The sequence below is a fragment of the Pristis pectinata genome, chromosome 2 (genome assembly GCF_009764475.1).
Source record: "Pristis pectinata isolate sPriPec2 chromosome 2, sPriPec2.1.pri, whole genome shotgun sequence".
NCBI classification, from domain to species: Eukaryota; Metazoa; Chordata; class Chondrichthyes; order Rhinopristiformes; family Pristidae; genus Pristis; species Pristis pectinata.
Window position 1 is genome coordinate 20,789,938 of NC_067406.1, and position 17,959 is coordinate 20,807,896.

Here is a 17,959-nt window from a genome sequence, read left to right on the forward strand (position 1 = left end):
ATGTCTCTCTTCACAAATGCTGCATCAAGTCACTTGGACAACCTTGGTCTCCACCTTATAGCAGACATTCCTGTTGTTCATTCTACCCATCTCTGGAGCTTAAAACATGCCTGCTTTCTAATTTTTTCTCAGTTCTGATGAAAGGTCATCTACCTGAAATGTTAACCCCTGTTTACCTCTCTGAGTACTTCCAGTGCACTCTGTTTTCATGAAAGTAGTTTGACATTTGATACATATTAGCCCTCATCATAGAGACCACAGCAGGTTCTAAATCAACCCACTTACTCTCCAGTCAAATTATAAGTCTCACTATAAGTCTCCAAAACTTTCTCTAGTGTAGGGAAGGTATTAACTTCGGGATCCTTCAAGCACTTGCCTTTTGTTTTATAATGTGAAGTCATAAATCACTTAAAATATAATATTCTTGAAAATCCCATCTGATCTGAAATATTAAATTATAAAACTACTGTCTGTCAGCAAGTAAGCAACTACTTAATTCAGATTCAATTAGCAGGAAGTCACAAAGTGCCAGTTGAAGCTGCTTTCACCCGAGATGATAATGAGAAAGATAAGCCCCAAGAGCAAGTGGTACAAGAAATGATGAATTAGGTTCTAATTCAGTAAAGAAAAACAAATCCTAATAATCCTTTAATGGACTTCCTGTTTGTTGTGTCATGCAGGTTGTTGAATAATTATCAAAACATTGACCCTCATACTTGATGCGTGGGGAGTTCAACAATAAATGGCACTCATTTACCATTTTTCTTTTATATATATAGCAGAGGTTTTAGGGCATGCAAGTTTTTCATCAACATGAGGTAGAGCAGAGCAATTTATTAACATATATCAAACGGGTGCACACATTGTAATTTGGAGCCTGATTTAAATTTAATGGACGCCGAATGGGTTTCCCATGGTTCAGGAAATTATACCAGTAAGGTTGATGGCTCAAAGTTAATTGCCTACTATAGAACTCCTTGTGGATCATTTAGTGATCTGAATGACGATGGCAAAAGATCTATCGACATCAGGTGCCTTACTGCTAACGGATGCTGAGAAGATAAAATGTGTAATCATCTATTTCAATTTATGAATATATTTACAATTCTTTGAGCATGTTGATGCATTACATTTCTACAAAGGAGATGGGTGTCTGCTTAAAGTCAATAGCAGTCACATGGTGAATGCTCAATTACAACAGACCAAGAGAGTTGCTTTCGTAAGTGTAAAACAATATTATAGTAATGTTACACTGCTGTTATAATTCTGTTCCCGACATGACAAACATGGTAATATTAAAGAAAACAGAAAGGCTGATCATTCTGAACTTCCTGATGTTGCAATTTTGCATTTATTAGGCAAGTGTATCTGAGCAGCAGTCAGTATTGTAGCAACAGGACTCTAAATTTTCTAAGTGAATTCTATCAGTTACAGGTTTTACTGACATGCATATGCATAAATGTAGTTACACTGTCCTCATTATTCATGATGAATAAAGGCACGGTTTTCCCACAGATAAGAAAAAATTTGGATACCACTAAGGCTGTTGGCAATGACAGGCTGCAATGACATACAGCGGTCAAGACCTCTATGGATAATAACAACTTCTATGTAATTTTAGTCTGTAGGTTTCACACTGTCAAAACAAGCTGAAGCATACAAGCAATCCTGGCCCTGGCTCTGTCCATAAACCTGCTTCACACTTCAGGCCCCAGCTCCAGCACATCCCAGCCACACTCTGGATCCCACTCCAGCCACATAACAACTCACTTTCCTGATTCCTGGTGTTCCCAACCCCAACCCTGGCTCCGATCGCACATCCAGAACCAAACCAATACACAGCAGACTTTGCGAATACCCGTATAGGTTAGCAGATAACGATGACCTGTTACTTTATATTTCTAATCCAGAGGAATCTATCCCCGCAGTACTATCACTATTAGATCAGTTTAGTGTTTTTTCTGGCTATAGATTAAATTTTAATAAGAGTGAACTTTTTCCATTAAATATGCAAATTCCAATTTATAGCCAATTACCTTTTAGATTGGTAACTGACTATTTTATGTATTTAGGTGTTAAAATTACTAAGAGACATAAGGACTTATTTAAAGCTAATCTACTGCCTTTAATTGACCATGTTAAACAGTTATTTACTAAATGGTCCCCACTGTCTCTATCATTGGTAGGCCGAATTAATGCGGTTAAGATGAATATTTTACCAAAATTTTTATATTTATTTCCAGCGATTCCAACTTTTGTTCCAAAGTCTTTTTTTGACACTATTGATTCTAAAATTCTTTCATATATCTGGCAGAATAAAAACCCAAGGTTAAGTAAGAAATATTTACAAAAACTAAAGAAGGATGGTGGTATGGCCTTGCCTAACTTTAGATTATATTATTGGGCAATCAATATTAGATATTTAATTTTTTTGGATACAAGATTCAGATGTAATTCAACGTCCCAAGTGGGTACACCGAGTCCCAATCAGTACTTGAATTTTCATTAGTTTCTATCTTAGGAGCTCCACTCCCTTTTGCACTTACTAAATTAAGTAAACATGTGATTAACCCAATTGTTAAGCATACAATACGAATATGGTTTCAATTTCGTAAATTTTTTGGATTGAATAAATTTAATCTATCGAGTCCCATTCAATCTAATTTTTTCTTTCATCCATCCAGAGTTGACTCAGCTTTTTCCATATGGAAAAGGAAGGGAATAGTATGTTTTTGTGATTTATTCATTGATAACTGATTTTCATCTTTTGAACCATTGTCTAACAAATACAATTTGCCGAGATCACACTTTTTTTTTCCAATATTTGCAAATTAGGAATTTTTTACAAGCTACTATACCCTCTTTTCCCATACCTTACAAAGCTGAAATTACGGAAAAAAGTTTTGGTTTTAATCCTTGTCAGAAGGGCTTGATAGCAATAATTTATGATTTAATTATGAAAATTCGTTCAGAACCACTGGACAAAATTAAGAATGAATGGGAAAGTGAACTCCAGACACCTCTACCTACAGAGACTTGGAAGAAAATTCTTCATTTAGTTAATACCTCTTCAATGTGTGCCAGACACACTTTGATACAGTTTAAGGTAGTTCACAGGACCCATATGTCAAAAGATAAGCTAGCTTGTTTTTAATCAACATATAAATCCTATGTGTGATAGATGTAAATCGAATGTGGCTTCTTTGACACATGTTTTGATCCTGTCCTCTTTTGGAAAAGTATTGGAAAGATATTTTTAACGTTATTTCAAATGTATTGAAGATTGATTTACAACCTCATCCTATCACTGCAATTTTTGGTTTACCAAGGATAGAATCTGGCCATCTATCTGCCTCCGCTAACCGTATGATTGCCTTTGTTACATTAATGGCCAAACGATCCATTTTGCTTAACTGGAAGGATCCAATACCCCCTACTACTCTTCAATAGTTCTCTCAAACTATATCATGTTTAAACTTGGAAAAAATTAGGAGTGGTACTGTTGATCCTTCGTTTAAATTTGAGGAAGTTTGGAGTCCATTTATTCAATATTTTCACATGATATAGATCCCTTTATAATAACCTTTCAATTTAAAGGAACAGAGTTGACGATGTAATATTGCTCTGTTTCTATTGAGAAATTTTAGTCCAGTTTTTTTTTTGAACTTTTTTTTTCTTTAGCTTAGTTTGGTTTGATATATGGTTTATAATTTTTCTTATTTTTGGGGGATTTTTTCTTTCTTTTATATTTTATAATAAATCTTTTTCTTTTATATTATATTCATTCACTAACAGATTGTTGGATCTACAGATTTTTTAAAAATACTTTATTGTTCTTTATGATTATCCATGTCATTGTTCTCCTGATCTCTTTGTATTACATGTATAAACATTGATATATTAATCTGTATTAATTTGAAAACTAATAAAAAGATTGAAGAAAAAAGTTAGCAGATAACAAGGACTTCGTGTATTTAAAAATACAGATGGAATAACATTTCAATACATTAAAAGCAAAACATTTCAATTTATATCATAAGATCTTCATGAAAGACGAACTTCATTTATGAGGTTGGAAATCATCCAATGCACATTTTTGTGTGCGTGCATGTGTGAGTATGAGAGTTTACTGTTTGTTGTTGGAGCGTACCACCCTCTGAGTGAAGAAGTTTCCCCTCATATTCCCCTTAAATATTTCAGCTTTCACCCTAAACCTATGACCTCTAGTTCTAGTCTCACACAACCTGCAAAAACCTGCATGCATTCACCCTATCTATGTCCCTCATAATTTTGGAAAACCTCTATACAGTAAGACCTCCCCTCATTCTCCTGCGCTCCAGGGAATAAAGTCCTAACCTATTCACCCTTTCCCTATAACTCAGGTCCTCAAGTGCTGGCAACAACTTTGTAAATTTTCTCTGCACCCTTTCAAGCTCATTGACGTCTTTCCTGTAGGTGGGTGACCAGAACTGCACACAATACTCCAAGTTCAGCCTCACCAACATCTTGTACAACTTCAACATAACATCCCAACTCCTGTACTCAATGCCCTGATTTATAAAGGCCAATGTGCCAAAAGCTCTCTTTACGACTATCTACCTGTGATGCCACTTTCAAGGAAATATGGTTCTGTATTCCCAGGTCCCTTTGTTCTAGTGGATACCTCAGAGCCCTACCATTCACTGTGGAAGTCTTACCCTGGTTTGTCCTCCCAAAGTGCAACATCTCACACTTGTCTGCATTAAATTCCATATGCCATTTTTCAGTCCATTTTCCTAGCTGGTCAAGATCACACTGCAAGCTTTAATAGCTTTCCTCACCCCCAATCTTGGGGTCATCCGCACATCTGCTCATCCAGAGTTAATGGATAATACAGACTCTTCCATTTGCTGAGATCTAAAACCTCCAAAGTCATCAGTGTACTTCAACTGCACTTATGATGTAGGTGAGGTCACCACTCAGAATAACTGTCCAGGAAGTCACCAACAGCAATGAAGCAGCTGGAAAACAACTACCTATTCGTTCTTCAGAGCCAGGGTATACACATTGATAAGCCAGAGTGAAGTTTTTTTGCACATTACAATCTGCTATGAAACAGGCCACCACTGACATCAGTGATGGTGAAGCCATCTCCCTAAAGTGGAATACCCAGGCCAGAGGAACAGCAATCACCTCCTGACTAAGTCAATTGCCTGTGGGATAATCACAATCGCTGTCAATAGTTGCTGAAATGCAGCAGGCCACACTTCTGCATATGGCTTTGATCTTGGCACGGCATCCCAAAGCGGCAACTCATCACATATGCACTTTACAATTTTATGCACATGACATATGAACAAGCATTGCAAATCAGTAATGTAACAGCACATTACAGCAGCTGCACATAAATGTAACCAATTAAATCAATGATCCAGAATTTGTCATCAGTTGCAGCTCTTTGTGTGGGAACTTTCCTTGAGTTTAGTAAAGTTCTGGTCATCTTTGTGTAATCGACATTTTAAGGCGATCCTTGGTGCCTTGTGATGTCCTCAACAGCTCGAGCTGCCAACCACATGAAAAAAATTCTCAGAGTTAGCTTTCAACCACTTTTGTCTCTCCCATTTGGCATGGTTTTTTTTTGTCTATTTGTGGTGCTATACAAGTAACCTGCACAATTAACACAAGAAATATGCTCTCAACGTGCCCAATTTCTGGCTGTAAATCAAAAAAAACGAAGCCAACTTGGGGGAGCTATGCCCTGCATGCAGTCTGTGCACGGATATGGACACTGTCATATTCCCCTCTGTTTCTGTGGTGTGGCCTGAAACCAGGAATAAACGGCTCCTGCTAAATTGGAAGCCCAACTCCAATTTCAGGACGCTTGACATCATCTGGTCAGCTTTGTAGCAGCCTCCACCAAAAATGTAGGTTAAAGTGAACTAAGAGAGTTGCGCTTCATCCTCCTCTCAGAACTAAACTTAGCAATGTGGATAAAGTGCTCTGCAAGCACTAGCAACTTGCTCAAATTTTAGGCAAGTCTTGGGTCCTTTCGTCAGAATGTGCATTGTCTGGGCACTGTTGATTACATATCCAAAAAATGAACCACAATCATTCCCACATTCTTTTCCTTTCATGAATTTGTCTGTGAGAAGAACAGAATCTCCATCACCCACTCTTCACCACAAACACTGGGCAAAAACTTGTGTTTTTTCCAAAATATGTTTTGCATTTACATGCTTCACGCATCAGATGCAATTTGCACCCACCCTATATTTTGTCCCTTTGCATTTTCTACATTTTAAATAAAGTTGGAATCAATTTTTGCAAAGATGCTTTCTGTGAAGTTGGCAGGGAAATGTATTGGCTATGAAAGTGAACAATTATTTCACCATTGTTCTATTTAGACTTCTCCAGCTGAGATGGCTGAATGAGCAATGTGGAGTCACACACAATAGAAGGCATTCATGGAATTGTTGCTTTCTTACCATCTGCACTTCAATTTGTAATCAGTAACAGAGAGAACAAAGCTTATGAGCCATTACTGCAGTAACTATCCTGTAGCACAGGGTCACGGTATTGAATCCACATGGGTTTTTAAAATGTGAAAATGTGACAAAGCACTTAATGATACTTAAAAACATTTGCATTTTTAAAAATGCCTTAAATATGCTGTTCTGATAATCAAAATGATACTGCATTCCTATCTGACGATAAAGTTAAAAACTTTCTTCTTTACTGAAAATCAGGAAGAGGATTTGCAGATGACTCATCTAACATTCCTGACGTGTACAACATTGCTGCGCATAGCTTGCATTTGGCCCATAACTTGCTGACAGTCACATGTCTCTTTTCAAATCAACCAATTTTAGATTCCCAATGATTTGTGAAATTCTGATTTTCTTCACCTCTGGAGATCGAGCTTTGAATTATGCAAGACATTATCCTTCTTGTGCTTTAATTATCAAAATATTATTGATTGAATTCAGGGCAGTTCTTAATTTAATCTTAATTGCATTATAAAAGGTATCATTGATGACAGAGAGCCATACAGAAAAAAAACTGAATGCTATATTTAGCAATTTTTTTTTGTTTCAGTTTCAGGAACCTTTGATGCACCTGCAGAGATCTGCATGACGGTGTTTCAAAAATAAACTTTACTAAATGAATCATCAACAATGAGGCATGACTGTCATAAACAAAAGCCCCACTTCACGTAATGCCCTTAAGGTATCAAAGTAGGCTACAGGATCATTATCAAAGAAAAAATTCTCATGCTGAGCCACTGGAACGGTGACCAAAAAAGGGTTGGTTCTAGGGGGACATTTTAAAGAGCGACTTAAAAAGAGAAATGAGAAATAGATGGGCAGAGCGGGAATTCAAAAACTTTGGATCTTAGCAGCTGAAGAATTGGTTGCCAATGGTGAAACAATTGAGGGATGATCAGCAATTCATAATTAGAGGTGCTCAGACAACGGTGGGTTATTGGCTTGGAGGAAACTACTGAGAAAATGAAGAGGGGAGAACAGAGGGATTTGAAAACAAGAATGAGAATTTTTAAAACCATTGCCTTGCTTAATTGGGAGCTAATGCAGATCAGCAGGTACAATGGTACTGAGTGAATGGGTTTGGGGTGAATTGTTCCTCACCAATCTTGTATAACTGTAACATAACATCCCAACTTCTATACTCAATGTCCTGATTCATGAACACCAACGTGTCAAAAGCCTTTTTCACCACTCTGACTACCTGTGATGGTACTTTCAGGGAACTGTGTACTTGTACTCCTATGTCCCTCTGATCTACAACACTCCCCAGGGCCCGACCATTTGCTGTGAAAGTCCTACCCCGATTTGTCTTCCCAAAATGCAACACCTCAGACTTATCTGAATTCAACTCCATTTGCCATATTCAGCGCACTTACCCAGCTGATCAAGATCCCTCTGTAAATCCTGAAAACCATCTTCAGTCAACGACACCACCTATTTTAGTGTCATCTGCAAACTTACTAACCATGCCTTGTACATTCTAATCCAGATCTTTGATATAGATGACCAATAGCAATGGGCCCAGCACCGGCCCTTGGGAAACACCACTAGTCACGGGCCTCCAGTCTGAAAAACAACCTTCCACCATAACTCTCTGCTTCCTACCATCAAGCCAATTGTGTATCCAATTAGCTAGCTCTCCTTGGATCCCATGCAATCTAACTTTGTTTATGTTGGGAGTTTCCTCATTTGAACCCAATGACAATGAACAAACCAAAATACGTTTCCACAATGGTGTAGAACTTGCATTCCAACCTGTCTGCGGCCTTTTTTAGGTTTCAGGTTTAGGAGGAGCAGTCAAAAGCAATTACTGCTGTTTGCATTGGATATTCCCTCTAGTGAAGGTGCAACTTCCCAATTGGACTTTAATGAACCAGATACGTTTCTACAACAATTTGGTAGTTCTGATTTTTGAAACTAGCTTTATTTTAATTGCACATTATTTACTTAACTGAATTTAAATGTCTTGCTGGGATGCAAATCCAGACTATTCATATGGAACTCTGGATTACTGGCCAGTAATTAACCACTGTGCTACTGTTTTGAACAGCTTGTGGTCATAAATTTTAGATGATCTCTAAATAAGAATGAGACAGCTGAAGAAGAATGGGCTGGAATAGTTAGGTCTGCAGGTAACAAGACCTAGATGATGATTCTGACTGCTGCTGAGTTGAGGAAGGAGGTGGAAGTAACAATTCCGTGAAAACTGTACCAAATACCTCACAAAAATGGCCCACAATAAGCCAGGAAGAAGGATGGAGTTAGTGGCTGGATATCAGTGTTTCTGACTGGGAGTGAAGATAGCAGCTTTGTCCTCCTAATATTTAGCTAGAGGGAATTTTTGCTCATCCAGCATTGGATATTCAACAAACAGGCTGACAAGTGCAAGAGAGTGGAAGGGTGAAGGAATGTGAATATAGTAAGAATGTCACTTCAGAGAAGCCATGGTAAAACAAAAACTGAGATTGAGACAGTTAAGATATTAAGATGGATGGCTAACATCTTAGTCAAAGAGGTAAGCTCCAAGGAAAGGAAAGGAAAGGAAAATGTAGAAGGAGAGAGAGCCATGAAGGAAAGTGTAGAGCCTAGGTTCTTGATGGCTGAAGACAAAGAATCAAAAAGGTGGAGTGAGTGAATCTAGAGTTGAATAAAAGGCTGGGATTTGAAATAGCATACACATCTTGTAGGCTGGAAAAGATTCAGGGACAGGGAGGACCCACTGGAGTGATTTGAACATGGATAAAAATGTAAAAATTGAGGTGTTTCCTAACAGAGCCAATGTACACTATAAAGCATCGAATGGTAGTTAAATTGGGTGGTGCGAGCTAAGATATAGATGACTCAAGTTTGAGTTGCACAATGAGAAAGTTAAGGCACAAGGGATCCAAGGTGCATTGGTGAACTGGATCCAAAATTGGCTGGATGATAGGAAGCAGAGGATAGTGGTGGACAGGTGATTTTCTGACTGAAATCTGTAACAAGTGGTGTACTGCAGGGATCGGTGCTGGGACCTTTGTTGTTTGATATATATTTTTTTATATATTTTTATATATGTGTAAATGACCTGGATGAGAATGTAGGGAACATGATTAGTAAGTTTGCAGACAACACAAAAATTGGTAGAGTCATAGTTAATGAAGTAGGTTGTTTGAAGATACAGTGGGACACAGACAAGGTGGAAAGTTGAGCGGAGAGGTGGCAGATGAACTTTAATTCAGACAAGGTGATGCACTTTCTGTTAGGACATATAAATAGCAGGAACATTAGGAGCACTGATGCACAGCAAGATCTTGGGATGCAAGTCCATAGCTCCCTGAAAGTGGCGACACGGCTGGAGAGGGGTAATGAAAAAGGGATTTGGTATGCTCGTCTTTGTAGGCCGAGGCATTGAGTATAAGGGTTGGGACATCATGTTTCAGGTGTACAGACATTGGCTAGACTACACTTAGATTCATCAAGATGTTACCTAGTATAGCAGACTGTAGTTATAATTTCTGCTCCCCCTATACTGGATGCCAGACAAGCTACCAGGGTTGTGAAAAATCAACAAAACAAAAAGCTGGAAATAGTAGGACAGGCTGCATCAGATGCTAACCTGAAACGTTAACTCTATTTCTCTTCCCACAGATGCTGCCTGAGTATTTCCAGGATTTTCTATTTTTAGGCTCCATAACCCTTTCAGAGCAACAACCGAGATACCAATGACAATCAATATGCAAACAAATTGGAAATACTGAAAACTAATCAGATGTTATACATTAATTATAATACTTGATTTGTAAGGCAATGTAATAACTTCATATTGCCAACAAGCATTCAAAGATTTTCAATCCAGATATTCCTGTACTCACCTTTTCGTGAATCTCCTGTGTGGACTGTGCATCACAGAAAGCCACTGTTGCTACATCTTTCAGAATAGGCATTTCTACGGTGCAATCCCGGCCATCCAGCAGTGCCACCAGGGGGCGAGGATGCATGGGCCCATTCATAATAGGAGGACGAATGCCTAGAGTCAAAGGCAAACACAAATGTTGGTTAAGCTTTTCTGATGCCAGTACTTAATCTGTTGCCTTGGCACACTCCCAATTGAACTTTCTTGACAGAATGCTTTTTGAAGTACAAGGCTTGCAACCAACAAACATTACTACAGCTCTCTCAGGGATACAAAAACCTCAGTGAATGCATCTGCATTTACTATAATCCTAACAGAAAGCACAGCGTAAAGAGTTAACTGCCCAAACCCAACTAAGGAACACTCAGTCCTTTATTGTGGTTAATTATGTTTACCAAGTCTAATCAATACTGAAGTGGAGTGTCAGAAAACAATCTGAACCAAAGTAATGAACAGTTGCAGTTTATAGCCATACTGAGTTATGAAATACAAATTACTAATTGCCCCACGTCTGCGTTCAGCGATACTGATGACACTACTTAAGGGCAAAACACTGACTTTCACATTGCTACAAAGTAGACCAGGGACAAGCTGCAATGTGTCCACAGAGCATTCCCAAGCAGCACTGTAAAGGAGGAAATCGTTCCCACAGAGGGAGGGAAAACCTGCAGACCTGCCCCACCCCTGGGGCAGGTCTACTGACTTGCTACAGCACTTTATAAAAATTTTCCATAAGCAGACATGGTATCTTTTTTTTTAAAGAAACATCCATATAATAAAGTAAATAAATTTAGTGCATTTTCATTAAGATCCTCACGAAAAATTCTGAGCATTTTAACAGTTTATACATCTCCAAATTTGGATCAATGTGGTGAGTTATGGTTATACTGGAGATCATTATAGGTTTCATGCTTAAGTGGAGGGGGCCACGCTTGTCTCATCCCGTCAATCAATAAAATCAAATTTCTGGTAAAAATCCAACCAAAAGAATATTGCTAGTATTTAAAAATTTTGACATACGTGGAGGAAAACGTAAAGATTAAACTGAAATAACACTGAGTACAAGACCGCTCAGGAAGCCGGACACATTCTGGTTTTTATTCTAATTTGTTTTTCAGAATGGGGGCATTGCTGGCAAAGCTAGCGCTTGTTGCCCATCCCCACTCTCCATGGAAGGTTTCACAGAATGTCCTTGGGCAAAGTGTTCTGGTTTAGAATCAGCAACTATGAAGGAATGACAATAAATTTCCAAGTCAGAACGATGTGCAAATTGCAGTAAAACATGCGGTAAAGTGGTGTTCCTATATGCATGCTAGCTTTGTCCTTCTTGGTGGTGGAGGTCATGAATATGGGAGGTGCTGTTGGAACAGCCCAAGCAAGTAAGTGTTTTTATAGATGACACATACTAAAGCCACGGTGCATTGATGATGGAGATAATGAATATTAAGGATAGATGGAGTGTCAATCAAGTACACTGCTTTGTCCTGAAAGCAGCTTTAGAGGTCTTGGACCTACAGAATCAAGTTTATTATCACTGAAATACGTCGTGAAATTTATTGTTTTGCGGCAGCAGTGCAGTGCAAGACAAGACAAGGCATAAAAATTACTGTGTTACCAATCAATAAATAAATAAATAGGTTTTGAAGCTTGTTGATTAGTGCTGAGGGGATGATGGTGTTGAACACTCATCCAGACAAATGGAGAGAACTCCAACACACTTCTAAAGGCTTTAGGACATCAGGAGGTGATTCGCTGCAGGATATTCAGCCTTTGGCCTCAGTATTTATGTGGCTTGACCAAGTGTTGACAATATAGAAACTCGGTGATGATAACACAATTGAATGTGGAGGGTAAGTGGTAAGGCTCTCTCCTGTTGAAACCTGTCATTGCCTGATGCGTGTACAGCACAACTGTTATTTGCCCCTTGTCAGCCCATGCCCTAATGTTGCCTGGGTCTTGGTGCATGCAGGCATGGGCTCTTTCAACACAGAGGAATTGTGAATAAAACTGAACACTGCAATCATTAGTGAACCTCCTCACTTCTGGCCTGATGAATGAAGGATGTCTTTGATGAAACAGCTGAAAATGATTGTCATTGGACATTGCCTAGATGAATTCCTCCAGAGATATCTTAGGGTTAGCATGATTGATAACCAGAACATCTTCCTTTATGCCAAGTATGGTTCCAACCTTATTTTACCAGTATTGGTTGATTCAACACTCAGTAAAAAGCTTGACTGATGTTAAAGGCAGTCACTTTCACCTCACCTGTGGAGTTCAGCTTTTTGGACGATCCAAATCACTTTAGCCAATGGACACAGAATTAGCTAATAATAAGCAAGAATACATTCTCTGCCCTTGCTATGTTCAGTGGTTCTGTGAACTGTTGCTCAACACGGAGGAGCACTGCTTGATCAGCTGAGAGAGGACTGCAGGTGATAATCAGGTTTCCTTTTCCTGAAGCCAAGACACTTCTGACATCTGAAGTTAATGTTGAGGACTTCCAGGGGTATTCCCCCCCACCCGTCTTCTCACCAATGTTTTACCCTCTGGTGTATTACAGTGAGATCAACTACATCAGGTTGTTGCATGTCTGGTCTGTTGTACAACTCTTCCAATTCAGATACCAGTCCCCAGATTTTTATGTGGAGGAATTTGCAAGTTGACTATGCTGGGAGTCACTTTGAATTTGAATCCACTGCCTGGGTCAATGCTGGATGATCCACATGAATTTATTCTAATCCTGTTTTAAGGCAGCAGTTTGACATAAATGAACGGCTTAATGGGCTACTTCAGAGGACAGTTAAGTGTCAACCACATTAATGTGGGCCTGGAGTCACACGTAGGGCAGAGCAGGTAAGGACAGCAGATGACTAAAGGCCATTAGTGAACCAGATGAGATTACCTGATAATCTGTAGTCACCACTACCAAGTCCAGATGCTTTTAAAAATTTCAGATGATTTAATTAATTTAGATTCTACAGCTGCTGTGGTGAGATTTAACTTGCGTCTCTGGCTGCAGTTTAATAATCAAGTAATTTCACTGCTGCAGCACCACCATATCAAGATGCAAAAACCTTCCCCTTTGGACATTATCCAACTTTCTGCTGTTGATCTCAGAGTGGAAGGGAAGAAAATGTGAAGGGATATCATTCAGCACAGGAGGCGGCCAGACAGTTTATTGTGGCTGAGCAATTGATCTCACTCCCCTGCACTTTGGTAGTGTAGCGGTTAGTGTAACGCTATTACAGCGCCAGTGAGCTGGGTTCAAATCCGGCTGCTGTCTATAAGGAATTTGTACATTCTCCCCATGTCTGCGTGGGTTTCCTCTGCATGCTCCGGTTTCCTCCCACATTCCAAAGACGTATGGGTTAGGAAGTTGTGGGCATGCAATGTTGGCGCTGGAAGCATGGCGACACTTGCGGGCTGCCCCAGAACACACTATGCAAAAAGGGGCATTTTACTGTGTGTTTTGATATACATGACTAATAAAGATATCTCATCTCAATCCCTATCTTTGGGCACATATCCATCATATGAACATTTTCCTTCAAGGGCTTCTGTGGTAACCTTTGGCTAAAGTTATATTGAGCGCCCTCATGGAAATTAGTGACAGATTTGATTGCAACATCAAAAGGTTTTCGCCATCGCTGAAATGGCCATTTCTCAGAGAACGCCAAGGAACTGCAAGGACCATACACTCTGAAAGCAGCATACAAAGTACTGCAGATTTTGACATTTGCTAGAAAGATATTCTCAACTATTTTAATGATGAAAACAATGCAACAGGAAGAAAATGCTTCAATGGGGAGGAGGGTGGTGGTAAACATTAGCCAGTTGTGCCAGCAGCAGCCCTGAAAGAGCTAGCCCATCTCAGCTGTTTCCTTATAGTCCAGAAAATTTTCACTTTCCAAATGTAAATCCCTTCTGAAAATTAGAATCAAATCTGCTTTCATCATTCTTTCCACATCAAAACCGTTTGTTGTGTGAAAATACTGTCCTCATTACCCTTTCTCCCCTTTTTATATATTAACTTTGTGATCAGACTTAACATCGTTCAGGTAAGTGGATTTTCAGAGAGCTATATACATCTATCACAGAAAGGAGGAGAAATTACCTGGGAAAAGGATGGGAGAATAACAGTATGAATACATCTCAAATTTCAAAGCTGTAGCAAACTTAGTAAACAGGTAAAGCTTGTGAAAAGATACATATAAAATTGTTCTTAGCAGCAGAACCACCATTATTGATTCTGTAATCAGTGTAAATTTTATCAAGCAATTCTGGTTCTAATACAAGCATCTAATGGAAAATGGCCAACACACTTAGAACTACGAAAGGTCAATCTGCCTGCATCCGCAAAGATGATCTTCAAAACCAGTTCTCTCTCAATGTTTTTAAATTAGTAAGGCTTTACATAAAAGCTGCTCATTTTCTAGGTACTTAGGTGCAAAATGATAGACAATTTTTTTTAAGTATCAGAAATCTATTATCTTCTCCTTCTAACTGTTCAACATCACAGTTCCAGCTCCTAAGGATTTCAATGGCCTTTTCACAGAGTTTTACCATATATGCTCTAGATCTGGTTGTGGCACGAACAACAATTTGATTCGTGAAGTTAATTTTAGTGGTTTGGTGGCTCTTTGCATGGGCACTGTGCAAATCTGGAATCCAGAGGAAAAGCAGAACATCAGAATACCTGGTTACTCCTTAATCCTTTACATGAATGATAGAGAAATGGGGGGGGCTATGTGGGAGGGAAGGGTTAGATAGATATTGGAGCAGGATAAAATGTCAGCACAACATTGAGGGCCGAAGGCCTGAACCGTGCTGTAATGTTCTATGTTCACATGGCTCCGACAACATAATTAAAAGCCCATGACAGTTCACACGCAAATTACCAGACAAAGCTCAACTACACCCAGGGCAAATGACCCAAAGCATAATCCAAAAAGGTTTCAAGAAATGTCTGATAGGAGAGGGAGAGGGATTTACTGGAGGAAATTTGGCATGAGCAGGTGACAACGTGGCCAATAGTAGCACAGAAGGTGCACAAAAAGCCAGAATTGGTAGAGTGCAGATTTCTCAAACAATAGTTGGGCTGCAGAAGGTAGAAGGGGGTGATATCAAGGAAGGGATTGACTCTTTGAAAATTGAGGATGACAGGCGAATACTGATGTGAATTTTACGACCAACAGAAGAGCTATGGTGTGTAGAACATAAAAGGCACTGGAAATCAAAATAGTTGATTTTGACCTTGCAGATAATAAAAGTATGGATGAGGCAGTAGATGAGCTAAGCCAGAGTTAAAAAGGAACAGTCTGGTAGCGTTACAAAAAATGGAAATGGACTCTTTACAGGAACATACAGAAGCTCATCCTGGGGTCAAATACAAACGTGAAAGCTGCGAAGTAGTCTGGTTGGGCTTCAGAAAAGATGGTTAACGAGTTGCAAATGATGGCTTTCTCTTCCCAATATTCATTTGGAGGAATTTCATGCTCATCCAGTACTGGTTATTGAAGAAAAATGAAATTGCCGATTTTGAAAATCTTTAAAAATAATTGGATGCTTGCTAATTTTGAGACTTAACTAATCATACATAATTTTTAAAAAACACAATATTGAATAACTGGTCCACTCAAAAATGAAAACTGGAAACTCATCAACTAATCAGCATTCAACTTGTCACTGACAATGGAGAACAGGTTTGCAGTGTTTATAGAAATGAGAAAAAAATTGGTAAGGTGCACACCTCAAATAGATTTACAGGACAGTTTGAAAGGGCCCAATCTTAAATGAATGACAGAGATCATAAGTCTTGAACGGCACCCTGGATCTTCTATTCCAACGTTTATCCTACTTATCCTTGCTTCTGCACACAAGTTCCAGTTACCATCACTAGCAGAGGCCTAAGCCAGTGACAACACTTTCTGTTCCATCCCATGCTGCCTGTGGACTAGTGAACTCAAGAGGCTAACAGATTAACACAAACTTCCAAATACTTCCCAGCTCTCAGATTGGGAGTCCAGCCACTCAGCTGGTGACAGATGAAATGTGGCATAAACACAGGAGTTCCATCAAAAGAAAGGGAGTCATTGGCTGCAAGGAGAAAGATCAATGAAACTTATTTAATTGCTTGTTTCAATGTTTTTAATTGTTTGTACTTGTGTTTTTTTTTAGTTTTTTTAAACTATATTATTATTTTTTTGATAGGTCCCAAATGTTGCTGGGCATTTGTGAAGATCAAAAACTTTCTAAGTAACCTTGACAGCCTGGGGACAGAAGCCACACTGGCTGTCAAAACCCTTCTGCGAGTACAGCAGGCCGTCTGTGCTGGGACAACCCAATGCTGCTCTCAGCCACGTTGAAGTGTTGGGAGTGAAAACTGCACCTGGGGCCATGCTGAAACAAGCAACTGGCAGATGGCCTGCCATTTCAGGGCAATGAAGATCTGCCCCATTACTACAGGTTCAATACTACACAGATTTATCTGCAATCCCAAATTAATGAAATTATTTGCTGCTGTTATTAGGTCAAGTCTCACATCCATGAAGAACTCCTAGGCAACAGAAGAACGGACTGTAAATAGGCTTTCATAGCATATAATGATCTTGCCACTGTTCAGAAATGAATAAGGTCTTTATTCAGTTAAACAAAACAAAATCTTATATTAAAGACAATGTCTTAACATGAAGATGTAAAACTGAAAAGTCTGCTCTTAATCTGCATATTTATTTAGCAATGTAAATTTCTTATAATCGACTGCTCAAAATTGCTTATTTCGTCTATGTACACTCAGGCAGTTGGCATGCTAGGAGGGAATACCCACCTAACATGCTTCTAATTAATTCAAAAATTACATACATCTTCAAAGTGCTTAGCATCTTGGTTTAAAGAACATGCACTTTGAAGCCAATTTTCAAACACTTTGATGAAGATGGTTCCTGGCTCCAAATAAAACAGCAAGCCCTGATTCAAGTATTATACAGTAGTCTATATGAATAGAAAGTAATAACTAAAATCACAAAATTGGTAGAGAAATAAAAATTGTAAAGAGAACCAGCAGAAAAGAGAAAGGCGAAATAAGTAAAAGTGAGCACAATTTTAAGTATGTATTTTTTTACTGAAAAAGTCATCTATAATTTCATTGTACTTTGCCAGTCCAATGATCAAAATTTCTTCAGGAAAAACTTCAAATTCTGTATCTTAATCTCTGTAGCTACACTAAGAATTAAACTCCTTTTATTAATTTCATTTCGCTCTTGCTTTATATCTGTAAAAGTTGCTTCAAGGCTGTTGTTTGAAAAGGTTCAGACAAAGTTCTGTTTATTTGACAATTTGGATCAGGATCAACATTTCATTTCAAAGGAAAGTTAATCCAGCTAGCGAGCTTTGTGAACCTGGTAAAACCTTGCTGTAATATTTACAGAGATTGGTGCACTTGGTTAAAGTCTGTTCTTTTAACATACAAGTGCAAACATTGGGTAAGCTTGTAATACTACTGGGGATATGATTTTTTTTCCTTGAAAGGAAAACACATTTC

General features: G+C 38.7%; 1 protein-coding gene across 16 annotated transcripts in view; it reads right to left on the reverse strand.

Moving 5' to 3' along the window:
• ctbp1 (C-terminal binding protein 1) overlaps positions 1-17,959 on the reverse strand; it is a 266,572-nt gene that overhangs the window by 27,470 nt on the left and 221,143 nt on the right. For all 16 annotated transcript variants that reach the window (XM_052035614.1, XM_052035577.1, XM_052035567.1 and 13 more), the window contains one exon: positions 10,376-10,530. In XM_052035614.1, coding sequence (XP_051891574.1) covers positions 10,376-10,530 — 155 coding nt within the window. The remainder of the gene's footprint in view (positions 1-10,375; positions 10,531-17,959) is intronic.